We start from the raw sequence: 14,315 nt of genomic DNA on the forward strand, positions 1-14,315 counted from the left end.
TAAATACAATTTAAATATGGTTGCCTATGTTTCATAGGTTGATACTTTTGCCAATGTAATACGCACTGCTATTTGCCCGTCCACCCATCATGTGGGGCACACATGATTTCCACGCTTTTTACATAGGTTTAATAGCAGCTAATTTTTTTTTCCCCAATGACTGCTATGTACTGCTCTTTGAAGCATTATTCACAGGTCCATGGTGTCACACTTGCTGGTAATGCACCTGCAGCACCTGGGAAGGCCTTTACCCTGTAGGTTTAAAATGCTTCTGCACTAGTCAGCCAAGCAAATTACAGTCTGTCCTTCAGCCAAGTGCTGTGTTCAAGGGAGACATTGCTCTGAATGAAGCCCACTGTCACTGCCAGCTCTGAGTGATTTACTATATATATATATGTATGAGATTTTTTCTTAAACAGCTTCAGCAGTTCCTTGATTGACACCCAACTTTGCTCTAGATGGAAATGGGCTATGATGCTCTATCTTGGATGTGTTTTTTCCCCTTACAGTGCTAGGAAGTGACGGGTGGTTTGTATCAAAAACCACAGAGTGCGTAGTTTTGTATCAAAGGGTGCCTGCCTTTGTGAGAAGTTCCTCATGCTTTACACATCTTGTGCATTTTTTTTTCTCCAGTGTTTGTAACATGAACAAAAAATTTTTAACCCCTTTCTTGGTGTGTGAGCAACTCCTGTGCAACTGTGTGAGGGAGCAATGGGCACAATCATCTTCTACAACAGCAGCAAGAGATCTGAGAGGAAGACACCCATCACTGTGTGACTGCCTTCCCCTGGGAAAGAAACACGGGGCTGGGTTCAGCCAGGAGGTGACACCCAACGTGGTTTTGCAAGAATCTGGTCTTTTTCTTAAGCAAAACAAATGTTTTTTTGTTGAAGTCGCTGAATTCTCTTAACTATGAATTTTGGGAACTGCACTGCTCTTCCCACAGAGTGCCTCTTCTAACTCCACTAGGAAAGTTTTATTGCATTGGTATTGTTCTTAGGAGTATAAATAGCAGCAAGCCTGAAAAGGTTGGGTTTGTCACTGTGCTTGTAGATGAAGCACACAGCTTTGCTGGGATGGCTTGTCTTAATGGAAAAATGTCTGCCGGAGGTTGGAAAACTGTAGGGCTGTCATTCCTGCCCTTTTACTATTCCAAGTTCAGCAGTGTGGGTGATGAGCAGGGCCCCTGGGTCCAGTTCCACAGCTGGGGACAGGCTGCAGCCCCAGGGTTGGCACGGCATTGTCTTTGCTCCAGCCTTCAGCCTTCAAAATGCCATTTTTCCACAAAATAAAGCCTGGGAGCAGCCCAGGGTTGGATCGAGTGCTGTGGAACAGGGAAGTCTCCATGATCACAGGCTGCTTAGGGCACACCGTACTGCCTGGGGGCTGCTCCTCAGGGGCAGCTCACCAGGAACACATGGCTGCCCACAGTGCTGCCACTTCTGCCAGCTTCCTGTCGCAGGGCAGACCTCTGCTCTGCCCTCTGAGACACCGCAGCCTGTCCAGTTTACCAGAGTATACACTGCCTTGGCTTTTGGCTGAGCTCTCCGGAATGATCTCAGCTTCCCAAAGTCTGGGTTACTCAGAGCCTGCTCTCTGCTTTTCTGACCCTCATTCCTGGAGATACTCAAGGTCAGGTTGGATGGGGCCCTGGGCAGCCTGAGCTGGTGGGTGGCAGCCCTGCCCACAGCAGAGGATTGGGACTGAGTGGGCTTTGAGGTCCCTTCCAACTCAGTGTACTTCATTCTCAGGGTTTCTGTTGTGTAAGAACGTAATACACAGCCTTAAAAGAAAAGTAAGGCACATTTTAAGAAAACTAAGCCCCTTTGTAAGGAACATCCTTCATTCCTCCCATGCGTCTCCCTCCTTGAGATCTACAGCATATTCTGTTTAACTCTAACAGATTACAGGGCAGATGTGCCATGCAGTTACAGTTTCTGCTTCAGTGAACATCATCCAGCTGTGGGCATTAGCGCTGCGCTGCCCGACACCTTCGTGTGCTCTGTGCTGTCAGTCACCTTTGAAATTACCGCTACAGTGGGAAGTGCTGTCACACTGATCTGTCCCCTTTAAAAATCAGGTCCGTGTCTAATCGCTTCTTGATATTTTCCCCCCTGTATTTCTTGCAGTGTTTCGGATGAAAGTAATTTCTTGGTGCTTACTGTTTTCTCATCCTCTTCTCTTTAAGTTCTGCAGTTTGATGCATCCCTCACTTGGTGATGTTTGTCAGGCATTTGCACACAGAAGCCAACGAAGAGCTCGCTGTTACCTCCCTTACGTACTACTTTGAGTGGCTTTTGTACAATCAGCTTTTCACAGCGCTGAGTACCGCGCTCTTTCCATCGGAGTTAGATACGCTCCGAAGTCCAGCAGCTTGACTTCACTTTAACGGGACGCGGCGAGGACCGACGCGCCCTGCCGGCCGTGACCCCCGGGCGCTACGCCGTACCGCTTTCCCCGTACGGTGCGGACTCACCCTCCGTCGGAGCGCGGCCGCAGGTGCTGCCGGCGGGGCGGGAGCGGACAAAGCGGCGTTGGCGGGGCCGGCCCGCGGCGGGGCGGGGTGACCGCCCCATCCCTCCTCCGCGCTGCCGGGCGCGCACGCTCCCACGCGAGCCCAGTGCCACGCGCGGCGCTGCGCGGCGGGAGGATGCGGCCGCTGCGCCCCTGGGCGCTGCTGTTGGGTGCGCTGCTGCTGGGCGCCGCCGCGGCCGCGACGCGGAGCTACCCGCACGTCGCGGTGTTGGACGGCGCGGCCGCTTACCGCCTGCTGTGGGGCCGCCGCGGCAGCGCGCTCGCCTTCCGCCTGGAGGTGCGCACCCGCGGCTACGTGGGTTTCGGGCTCTCGGCCGGCGGCGGCATGGCCTCGGCCGACATCGTGGTGGGGGGCGTGGAGGGCGGGCGGCCCTACCTGCAGGTAAGGACCCGCATCCCGCGCCCTTTGTCTGGCGGACGCTCCTCTTCCTCCCCGTGCGGCCGTCCCCTTCCTCCACCTCGCTTCTTCTACCTCCGCACCGCTCCTTCCTCCCGGCCCTTCGGTTTTTCCCATTGTTGAGCTCCTCTCCCCTCCTTTCGGTCCGCGCCCCGCCAACCTTCCCTCCAAACTTCTGCGCGGGTGTTGTCGGGGGTGTCGGATTTCCTTCATCCCAAAGCGCCTCAGCCTTCTCCCGTCTCCTTGGGCGCACTCTCCGCCCGTACTGCGAGCCTGGACGCGGACGGGACGGGAGCGGTTGCCCTGAGCGGAGCCCGTCGGTGCGGCCGATCCGCCAGCCCGGCTCCGTCCCTATGACCCGCTGATGCTAAACGACCACTCTGCCGCGTTCCTTCCATCCTCACCTGGCGGCGTTCTGCCCTCGTTACTGAAATGGGCTCACGGGTAACCGCTGGAACTCACCGCTTACCCTCCGCTAAAAGCAAGTTCGCGGGAGCCCAACCCTTCGAGAGTAATTCTCTGGGTGTTCTTCAGCGGTTGCCTATGTATTGCCGTGGCTGGGATAAGCGTGTGGGACGGCGGTTCACCCGCTCCTGGAGGTGTCAGTGTGGGGCCTTTAGTTCTCTCTCAGCGCCCCGAACCCCATCCTGGGTGCTCCATGGGGCCGGGCAGCGGGGTGGGATGCGGGGGAGTCGGGCTCGGCGTGGCGTCTTGTCACCCCTAATGACAGCTCTCTGAGATCGGATTTCACTCTGCTCCTATTGTTAAGGGGACAGGCTGGGAGCCGTGTTAGAGCGCTGAAACTGCCGCTTCTGTATCAAGAGGGGTTTTTGTTTGATTGTTTTCCCCAAATCCTGGATTCTTGCTAACTTTTCCCAATGAGGAAACGAAATGCTCCATAACTTCTCTGCTGTTTGTTAAGGTTTTATGAAATCAAACCTTTTCTAGTAAAAGGGTGCCTTTTTAGCACATATATATATATATATATATTCCTCGTTAGTTGCTATATCAAGTTTAGGCAAATATTTGTCTTATTGAAGTTCAAAGTTTTTCAAAGTAATCTTTTTCTCATATTTCAAAGCGAAGATGGATTTATTTTATTATTATTATTATTTTTAAAAACCTCAGTCTAAATAAATCACCAATAAGAAAACCCCCATTCTGGCTGGTGTGCAGCACAGCTCTCAGAGGTGCAGGGTGTGCGCTCACCAGAGCCCTGCATCGCAGCACATGCACCTATTTAAAGAAACCCAGACTTTCTGTCTGGCTGATTCATGGATGTGTTCATGTAAGGCAAGCCTTGTGGAAAGGCATCCAGAGCTGATGTAAAGGCACCCAGTGGTGGAGAATCCATCACTTTTCTTGGTAGCGTGGCCATGGTGAGACTTTGCTGTTCCTTATTTCCAGTAATCACTTGGCTGGGCCCAAATTCCAGCTATGTAATTTCTCTATTAGATTTAAAAGCCTACTCCCCAAATCCTGCCCCCATAAAGTTATTTATATGCTGTAATCAGGTCACTCCTCAATTTTCTTTTGCATAAAATAAATAGATGCAGCTCTGTAAATATTCCACTACGTGACTCGGCTTATGAGCAGGAGGGAGACTGACTTTTGACACTTTCCAACAGTGACAGGACAAGGGGGATTGCTTTACATTAAAAGAGGGGAGATTTAGGTTAGGTGTTAGGAGGCGATGCTTTACTCACGGTGGTGAGTCAGTGGTACAGCTGCCCAGAGAAGCTGCGGGTGCCTCATTCCTGGAGGTGCTCAAGGCCAGGTTAAATGGGGTCCTGGGCAACCTGAGCTGGTGGGATCAGCCCTGCCCATGGCAAGTGGCTGGGACTGGGTGGGCATTGAGGTCCCTTGTTACCCAAGCCATTCTCTGCTTCTGTGATTCTATGGTATTTTTCCCAACATTCAAAGCACCTTTGTGGCAGTTTTCAGCACCCTTCTCTGGTTTTCAGTATCTTTAAAAATGGTTCTGTGCATTCTTGTGCCAAAGATTTAATTTACTGTCAGCTTATGACAAATAGAACAGAGAGAGAAAAGGAAGGACTGCAGCAATTGCCTCCTGTCATGGAACAGATGATATTTGTTCTGAAACACTTAGTTAACACATAAACATCTGCTAGGCAAAGTGCTATGAGTTATTATGTTACACTCTTGAGTAGATAAGGTGCAGAAGAAGTCATTTCTATCCCTGAGGCTTGCTGGTAACCCGTGGCTTTCACCATCCTCAGTTCTTCAGTGTTAGGCAGTAAGGTTTATTTGCAAAGTGGGACAAGGTCTTTTAAGAAAGGCAAACTGATAAAACATTTCTGTGCTTGCCCTGGAAGAAGGAAGGATGAGATACGAAGAGGATGGAGCAACACCCTGAGGAAACAAAATCCATCCAAAGGGTTTTCCAGACAGGCAGCACAGACTGATACAAAATGAGTTGTTGACCTTGTTCTGAAGCCTCACTTTAGTAACGTCTAACTCTTCCCTTTTCTGGTCACAGAGCTAACATTTTAAAAACACTGCATTTATTAGTTGCATATCATCATCATTTAAATTATTTGCTATGTGAAGGAATTTCTCATAGATAATGGTCTATGTATTGTAGAGTATGTAGTAGTGTAGTACATAGGTTCATGCCTAGCTGCACTCTATGAAATATGTGCACCGTAAATGAAAGAACTTACTTTTCAGTTTCAGAAATACGTTTTTAATCCATGATCATCAGTTGGGAAACGTGCATCGTGCTCTAAACTCTTAGGAAGGTTATTTTTCGATTTCTTTGAACATTCTGAGATGCTTGTTAATGGCCCAGTTTTCAGAAGCCCTTCTGAAACACCTTTACAGCCTTTCAAGTGGGTGTTAACGTGCTGCTCTCTGAGGAAAACTGAACATCTTTCCCCCAGCTCCCTTAAATTCTCTCTCCTTTCAAAATAGAAAGTGTTCTTGGAGGGAAGAGTGCTCTCCTGGGAGCAAACAAGTGAGTGCAGTCAGACTGCAGCCCTTAGCAGAGTGATGGCAGGTGCTGCACACTTTGTGCAATGGTGTGCTGAGGTAGAATTCCAGAGAGCTTTTAGAGAGGAGAGAGGATGTTTCCTCTGGCGTTTGTTCTTCATCCTCTTACAGCCAGTCGGTGCCATTCCCACCATCAGCAGGCAGTGTCTTTCTTTCAGCATATTGAATGGCCGAAAGCTCTGGAGATCTGAGATGGGATTTCTTGTTGTTTCAGATGTTTGGTGAACTTAGTTGTAAGGCTTACCTATTCTGTTTTGCTTTTCCATTTTGGAGCTGTATGTAAGGAAAAGGAGGTGTGGGATAATGAGTAAAGAGCAGAAAGATTTGAAACACTTAACTTTTCTCTAAATATATAGAGGTAGAAAGTGGCACAAGCACCAGAATGTTTTTTTGAAGAACTTCTGAATAATACATAAATTATACCTTGATTATCTCAGCATTTCTGAAGTTTGGTTTTTGGGACAGGAACACAGACTTACTTTGGGAAAGTGTAGAGGATACAGCATGCACGTGTGCATACATCTGTAGCAGTGGTGTGTTTTGAGGGAGCTGCCTGTACCGAGTGCAGGGAGGAAAAGAGGGAGGTGGAGGAGCGAATTACCCAAGCACTTTGCTAAGAGCCTTGTGCTGTGCCACTGAGGGTTATGCAGGTTTGGGGCAAAGGTAATGAGAAGTAGAAGGTACCAATGGGCTCTGGTGTCAGACAGCCATGACCTGCCTTTACCTCTGCTGGTAAAGGGGTTGGCATGGCTGTGCAGTCTGTACTCTGCAAAGTGTTCCTGCAGCATGGCTGTGGCCACTTGCAGCGTATGCTGCTCTTCATGAATCTTCATTTCGGGACAGCTTCAGCTATTGCATCAAGTGATTCCTTCCTTCTTATTTTTCTATTTTACTTTTTTTTTTTTTTTTTTAATGTCCTTTGTGCTTATGAATTGACACAGCGTGCATTTTCATTGCCGTGCCTTTTCCTTGGTCTCCACCCCTGTCTGGAATTGTGCATCCCCACCCACAGCACGTAGCTGCCGAGAGCCCCATTTTGGGGCAAGTAATCCTCCTTGATGAATGGCTATTTTGTGCAAGTTACACAAGAGAGTGCCATTGTTGGAGTCTTCTGTTGAACTTGCACAAAAATAGTCCCTCCTCAGGGTGAATAGGGACTGTGTGTCACTAAAAAGTACTTTATTATTCATTACGGCCCCGCTTGTTAACCATCACCCGAACTAAAGAATATCTGTTATCAAATGTATCCCATGGAGTTAGCTTAATTGCTCGTAGGGAAGTACTTGGAAGAGGTTTTAAGGGACAAAAAAACAGTGTGCTTTCTCTGTACTTAACGATATGCCTCTTTTAAGTGCACTCGTGCCAACGGCAGCAAAAGAAGTGTTTAGAAAACAACTTGAAAGGCACCAGAAGAGAGATGCAAAGCGAGTGCCACGCTGACATATCTCAGTCGGCGCTTTGTTGGAGGTATTTCATGCCTTCGGGCATTGTGGCGAGATCTCCCGATGACTAATGAGTCCTCTTGGCCTCCGAGCGGGGCACAAAGGGACGCGGCACAGGCGTCCCCTCCGGCCGAGCGCTTTGTACTGCCCTTCGAAGGGAGGGTGGGGAGGACTGAGCAGCGACAATCGGGGAACAAAAGATGGGGATCACTCTGGAGTTCCCATCTTTGGCAGGGGCCGGGGGTCCGCTTTGCAAGTTTTTTGTTTGTTTGTTTTGTTTTTCGGGTGTTTGTGGTATTTTCGCTTTCAGTTCGGATTTTGGCAACGCCAGGAAAATTAAGTTTTCCACTAGAGTAAGTGTCAGAGCTTCACAGCCTGGGCTGGATGGAAACGCATTCACCTTGAGTGATGCAAGGGTTTAAAGTATCAGGGGAGTGGTTTTGTTCCCCTAATAAGCAGGAGCGGGACTAGGAGATATATTCTGTGGCACAGATAGCAACTTTGGGAACAAGTATCGTTAATAGTTGTGCTCCAAAATCCCTGCAGTGTTTAGAAAACTTCTAATAATTGAAGCAATTAAAGTAATTAAACCAAGAAAATTTGTGCTGCTTGAATGAGCTCCTGTATAAGGAATGTTCCTTGTGATAAAGTGCAGTAGTGGGACTGGATTGAGCAGTATCTCCTAGTTACAGACTTTCTCTCCCTTAAAACACCTAGCTACATGTTTAGTCTAGTCTGTTTGTGTAAGGATAGTCTTTAAACTAGTTCTGTAGCTGCTGATACAACTGGAATAAAACTTCTAAAATCAACATTTATTGCAATAATGTCCCAGGGTCTGTGGGACTCCTCTGCAAAGTCAAATTCTCCACGCTGATAAGCAATGCCAAGTTTGCAACTGCTAACGCTGCTTATACCTGTGTGTATCAAGATGGAGAACTTAGCATGCATCAGTGTTTTTCATTGCTGTGCACAGAAAATTGTGTTTTTATATCCTTTAGGAGAGCCGCAGGAACTAGGGAGTGTCACCCCAGAGTGTAGGCTGCTGGGAGCAGCTCTGGGCAGACACAAGAACCAGATACAAGAAATACACCCAGCATGTTCAAATGACTTACAGCCTGAGGAACAAAGATGTGTCTCTCAGTAAACAATTGTTTCATCTGTAAAAAAAGAATGCCTTATTTTTTCGAAGACAGTGTAGGTACATGTACACACAGATCTGTGGTATCTGTGCAAATACACAAGTGGATAAAGTGAATCTTTGTGTACCTACGTGTGCATTTCAGAACAGGTGCACCCTGGTTATTTGTTATAGGTAAGAATGTTCAGCCCTTGTTATAATAGCAAAGTAGCACTAAACACGTTGCTACACTGACTCCAGTGTAACTCAGCCAGTCAATACAGCTTCCATGTGACAGAGAGCTGGGCTTCTCAGCAGGGAGTGAATCATCTCATAGTCATCTGGTGTGTAGGTTAAAAAAAACACAAACAGCAACAAAAAGTACCCAATCAATCAGTAACTTAACTAGAAGCAGTTGGTTCTTAGGGCTGTGGCTGAACTTGCTGATCCCACTTACTTTAGGAACTTCTTGCAGCTGATTGATTGCTGCCACCATACTTCTTGCTGTGGATATTTTTCCATTTGCGGGCCAATCCCAAAATCAGATCAGTCAACTGGAATGCTCTCAAGGTGTTCTTATTTTCTTATTTAAAGCAGTGATGCTTTCAGACTCCCACTTTGTGTTAGTCTTCAATAGGTGGGCTCTGCTTTTCCCTCACATGGGGGTATAACAGGATCTTTTCCTTAAACTCAAGCTGAAATTTATTTGAGGTTGAAAAAAGGTTGGTTTTCTTATTTGTAAACTCATGCTCTGCTTGCTTCTTGCTAAATACAATGTAAAAACAGCTTTTTAAGATATATTTTTGGTGGTTATATCCAGTGTGTGCTGGAACCACAAGCAGCAGGATTCCATCTGAATTAAACGCAACAATAAAAAAGAGAAATGTTAACCACAGCTATTCTTCTGGAAACCCAGAAAGGCATAGCTTGGTGCTGATTTCATTATGAAGTTCTGGTCAATTCTTTTGCATCCTGTAATTTTTCCATCCTATTTAGACTAAGATAGATCTCCTCCTGCACCAACTCTTTTCTTGGTTGCAGCTTCCCAATTCCATTGCCAGACTCTTCAGTCCTGCTCTTAGACACAGGTTTGGGCACTCTGGGGATGTTCATAACTGAGAGTTGGCTGTAGATCATAGATTGGGACTGATTGAGACTTAGCTCATTTTTCCCCCATTTCCCTTTCCTGGCTGGTCCCTTGGCTTGCTTCTAGCTGTTCCCACGGCCAGGATGGTTGGGAGCTCCTGGCTGAAAGGCAGCTTGCAGGGATCCCAAAGACAGAGCTGTGCTAGAGCCCAGCTGCAGGTGATGGGGCCGCAGCCTGTAAGCTGTTGGTCGCTCCTTTATGTTGAAAGGTGCTGTATATAATTTAGCATGGGAAAGGGATACCATAAACAAAACGAGCTTGTACATTGTAAAAATGTGGGGAGGGAGCCTTATAAACACCTGTTCAAGTAAGCTATGACAGCTGGTAGTGCTTTTCTCATGAGGCTTCCTTCAGCAGCTGTGCTTACATTCTCTGAGGATAAAAAATTGAGAAATTATCCTGTCTGTCTTTTGCTGAGCAGCAAACAGAAACCATCTATGCTACAAACCATTTTCCTAAGAAAGTGAGAGGTTCACAGGATCTGAAAACTGTTCAATGTGACCAGACACACTTCTGGAAAAAAGCAAACAATGTGCAATATCAGAAAGATCTCTCTTTTCAATCTGTTGATTCAGCTCCTAGGTAGCATTAGGGATGATTGCACAATGTAACCCAGAGATCTAAATGCCAACATATGCGGTAGAATCAATGGAAGCGCAGCAGCTGTAAATGCTTCTAATGTAAATGTAAGTAAATTTTGAAGCAGCACTTTCTTATTATGTAGCTTGACAAATAATGCTGTCAAATCTTTGTTTTAAATGATAACCAAAACAAGATGCTTGTGCCTGAAAAATAGCCCTTTTCCCCTTTTATTCTGTAACTAATGATGTTTTTGTCAAGTTCATGTAAAGCTTAGCAACTCTATCTTCTTTTGACAATGTATTTTGTGTATATATAAGAAGCCGAAGAATCTGAATTCAAGGGCAAAATCAGTAGATAAGTCACGTTTTCAGGTTCTTGCTAAGTATTTGAGAAAATCAGTATTAAGGAGTTGATAGTTGCTGCAGATCTGTGCTGGAACTGCATGAAATTCAGAATATCTTGCACCAGTATAATCCTGCCAACAAAAGAACCAGGTTTTCTGACTGTATGGGGTGTTAAAACTAAATCTGCATGAAAGAGGTGTCCGTGTCAGTCTTTTTTTATTTGGTAGGAATAGTAAGTTGTGCTAAAATGAGGCAAATTTCAGACCATCTGCAATAGTTATTGAAGTATTGTTGTTCTGTTGGTGGAAATGTCACCCTCCTTTCTCAACAGAATTACATGTGTGAAGCTTGTAAGTTTAGGTGAGGTCTGTATCATGGCAGGCTCTCAGTGGGGGCATTTGGAACCATATGTAGATGCCAGCCATGCTGCTGAAGCCCAGGCATCCCTGACTTCTGGTGGGTCCATCCTCTGTGCTGTTCCTTGGCTTTGTAAATAACATTCAAAGGCCTGCAGAGGTACCCAGCTTTCTCCTAACAAAGATTTGAGCAGAGCATAGGCTGCCCAAATATGATCTTTTGATTGGATTTGTAAAGAAATTTCCTTTGTCACTTTTTCTTTTCCTCCAAAAAGAAACATCTCTAGAAACATCTTTAAATATCTGTAATATCTGTGATGCTACTGATCCAAATCACAGCAAGCTTAACTGTGTTAGAAGAAAGTTACCTGGAGTATACGCATCTTCCATGGTAATGCCTGAAAATATTTCTTTTAAACTAATGTTCTTTACATAGGTTTAGCTTAGTGAGCGTGAGGAAAGATGAGTGAAACTTCCAGCCACTTCTTGTTATTTTTCCTTTTTTGATATTATTCAGTCATTTTTGCACAAATGTCTATATATGTCTTTTCAGCTCAGATGGATAAATTGACCAAAACTTGCATAGTTTGGCTTAAAATGTGTTCTGTGAGCAGAAGGAGATTAGAATATTTCTTTGGTGACATGTCTTTAATTTGTTCTCAATTTGGCAAACAAACTTTTCATGGCAGAGGTTGAGCAATCTAATTCTGGGCTTTTCAGAAATAATATATATTATAATATATATAATATATAAATAATATATATAAATATATATAATTATATAATATATATATAATATATAAAATATAATATATATATATTATATAATATATATATATATATAAAATAACATTGTATATATAATATATGATGAACATCTGGGTAATTTTCAACAAAAGGAATAAAAAATAGTGATAGAGGCAGTTGGTAACTTGTAAACAGCTTGTGGGAAATGCATTCAGGCTTGATTCCTTTAGTGCAGTCCAATTGCACTCAGTGGAACTGTAGGATTTGGGGGACAAAGGGACACCTCTAGCTTCCCAGGAACTACATGAATTTGCTTCCCAAGTATTCTCAGCACCCTGATATTCAAGGGATGTTTCATGGAGCCATGTATTATGCAGTGGAAGCAAACAGAGCCAGCGACTTCATTACTCCACAGAAATTTTCACATGGGAAAGATTAACATTAGTTGATCAGATTAAGATCTGCCTGCAGGATGCTCTTGGATGAGTTGAGGAGTGAGATGCTGCTGGGGACTGGTGGTGGGCTGGCAGTGAGCCCCTAGCATTGCAGAAGCCCCTTCCCCAGGGCACAGGATGAGCCCACAGCAAGTGGGGCTGTGGCACAGCTGTCACCCAGGTAGACAAAGAGTTCCACCAATGGTTATAGTATCAAGTCATAGCTGAGAAAGTACCCTTCTTTACGTGCTTCTTTCAATTGGTCTTACCCACACCCTGCAGGCTCGTGGAAGTTAGGGCTGTTCTACACACGGTTTTTATACTTGCAGATCACCAGGAATATATTGGAGTGCACGCACCTGATTTGGCTTCTCATTTCTGAACTCTCCTTCCCAGCTGTTTCAAGCAAAGACTCCCAACCTACTCCCAGGAGGGAAGGCTTCTCTCCCATTTCTATTCTGCAGTACTTCAGTATTTGGTTGCTTATTCTAGTACAAGGATGCTTTCCTCCAGTTTAATGTAACATCTCAGAAATATACCACACCTTGGTCAAAGTTGGTGGTCACAAGGTTACGCTTCTAGTTCAGACAAGCATTTACTATATTTAAGATGAAAATAGATGTTTTACTTACATAAAGGTGTTTTCAGAGCAGGGATGGTATACAGTCTCTCTGCCCAAGCTCTAATATAGAAGTGAAGTGGAGCACTTTGTTCCCACAAAATATCCACCTGAGTACCGTCCCAGGACAGGACCAGTATTTCCATCTGGAAAAGCAAATCTGAAGTAGCTAATGACTACTCTTTTTTTCAGGACATAGCTTCACCTCCCATTCCTCTCTTTTGCTGTTTTTAGTGGTAGTTTTCCCAGGTATGCATTCCTTCACATAAGTATTCATTCACTTCTAGTTGCAAGAAGTGCTGACAGGAAAAGCATGACACTTTTTGGTAACTTTAAAATTTAGATTTGTTTTAGAAGTGAAAATCAGAACTGTTTCAGTAGTTTTGGCAAGGCAGAGCTAAACCTGAATGTTTCCATGCTGATATAAATGCTCTGTGTTTACCCTTTTCTTCCTTGAAATTGTGTCATGACTGAGATAATTTTATGATTTTCATCATCTCGAATAACACATCTTATGAAGTGTTCAAGCATGCAGTTATTCTCATACCTGTAACAGATGTGCTTGTGGTCTCTTGTACACAGAAAGATTTCTTGACCGCGATTAAGTTCAAAGTTATAGCTTTTTGTGAATTCTTTTGTGAATTAAAATTATGTCAGCCACTTTTACCAGTGTCACGATATTTGAACATAATATTTTGTGATTTTTCAGCTTTCTCGCCTCCACTTGAGCAAATGGACATGAAAGCTAGAAACCTCTCTAAAATTAAATGGAGGTTCAAATAGCTTCAGAGGTAAATGCCTTCAAGAAACAGCAGGTCTTGGTGTATTTTGCTAAACATGCAACACAGTTCACAGTGCCCACCAGTAACTACCTGCTGTCAGGGAGGAAGGTGGTATGTTCTGGAAAAGAAAGGTATTTAACTGAGGTTAGAGGCTCTGCACTAGACTTGGCTGAGCAGAGCAGCATGCTCAAACCTCCTCTTATCTCAAGCAGTGCAGAAACAGGCAAAAACTGTGCCTTGATATGGGGGTGGAACAGGACAGAGGAGAGAGAAGAGGATGACAGTGGGACTTGGCACAGCTCTGTGGTGTGGCAGGAATTTGGGGTGAGTAGGTTAATGATCTGGCACTGCTGCACCGCTCCTCCATTGCTCTGTTTTTCTGCTGAGCCAGGGACCATCTCTTTCCTCCAAGAGCAGCCACCTAACCCCAAACCACCAGTACGTCCAACCCCAAAACCCTCCTGGCACATTCTGTGTGCACCGAGTGCTGTTCCTCCTGGTTAAGCTGTAGGACACCTGGTTCTGATTGATTTTACTTTGGGAGATTTGCTGTTTGTGGGGATATAAAAACAAACAAAAAGTTGGGAGAAGAGAGAAGGTCAATTTTATTGATTAGAGTCTGATTATGTTGGCCAACTACATCAGAGTTGGATGAAGGTATTAAGTGAATTTATTTCTCTTGGTAATTTCCCCAAAGTTCACAGCGTCTCAGTTTTGTTAAGTTAGGACTGAGTACAACCTTTATTTCTGTAGTTATGTACAGTCAGTGTATGGTTAAAGTTGTTCAAACCTTTTCTTAAA

The 14,315-nt window shown here is 45.0% G+C and overlaps 1 protein-coding gene across 3 annotated transcripts in view; it reads left to right on the forward strand.

Annotated features, from left to right (window-relative positions):
- Positions 1 to 2,619: 2,619 nt before the first annotated feature.
- Positions 2,620 to 14,315, forward strand: part of MOXD1 (monooxygenase DBH like 1) — a 48,402-nt gene continuing 36,706 nt past the window's right edge. Inside the window, exon 1 of one of the 3 annotated variants that reach the window (XM_015858586.3) lies at positions 2,620 to 2,917. In XM_015858586.3, the coding sequence (XP_015714072.2) occupies positions 2,651 to 2,917 (267 nt within the window). In that variant the 5' untranslated portion in view covers positions 2,620 to 2,650. Of the gene's footprint in view, positions 2,918 to 10,217; positions 10,337 to 13,446; positions 13,524 to 14,315 lie in introns of those variants that run through there. The other 2 variants (XM_085541615.1, XM_032443744.2) reach the window with 2 other exon arrangements.

Source organism: Coturnix japonica, chromosome 3, assembly GCF_054131305.1.
Source record: "Coturnix japonica strain WE chromosome 3, WE-NBRP24, whole genome shotgun sequence".
NCBI lineage: Eukaryota > Metazoa > Chordata > Aves > Galliformes > Phasianidae > Coturnix > Coturnix japonica.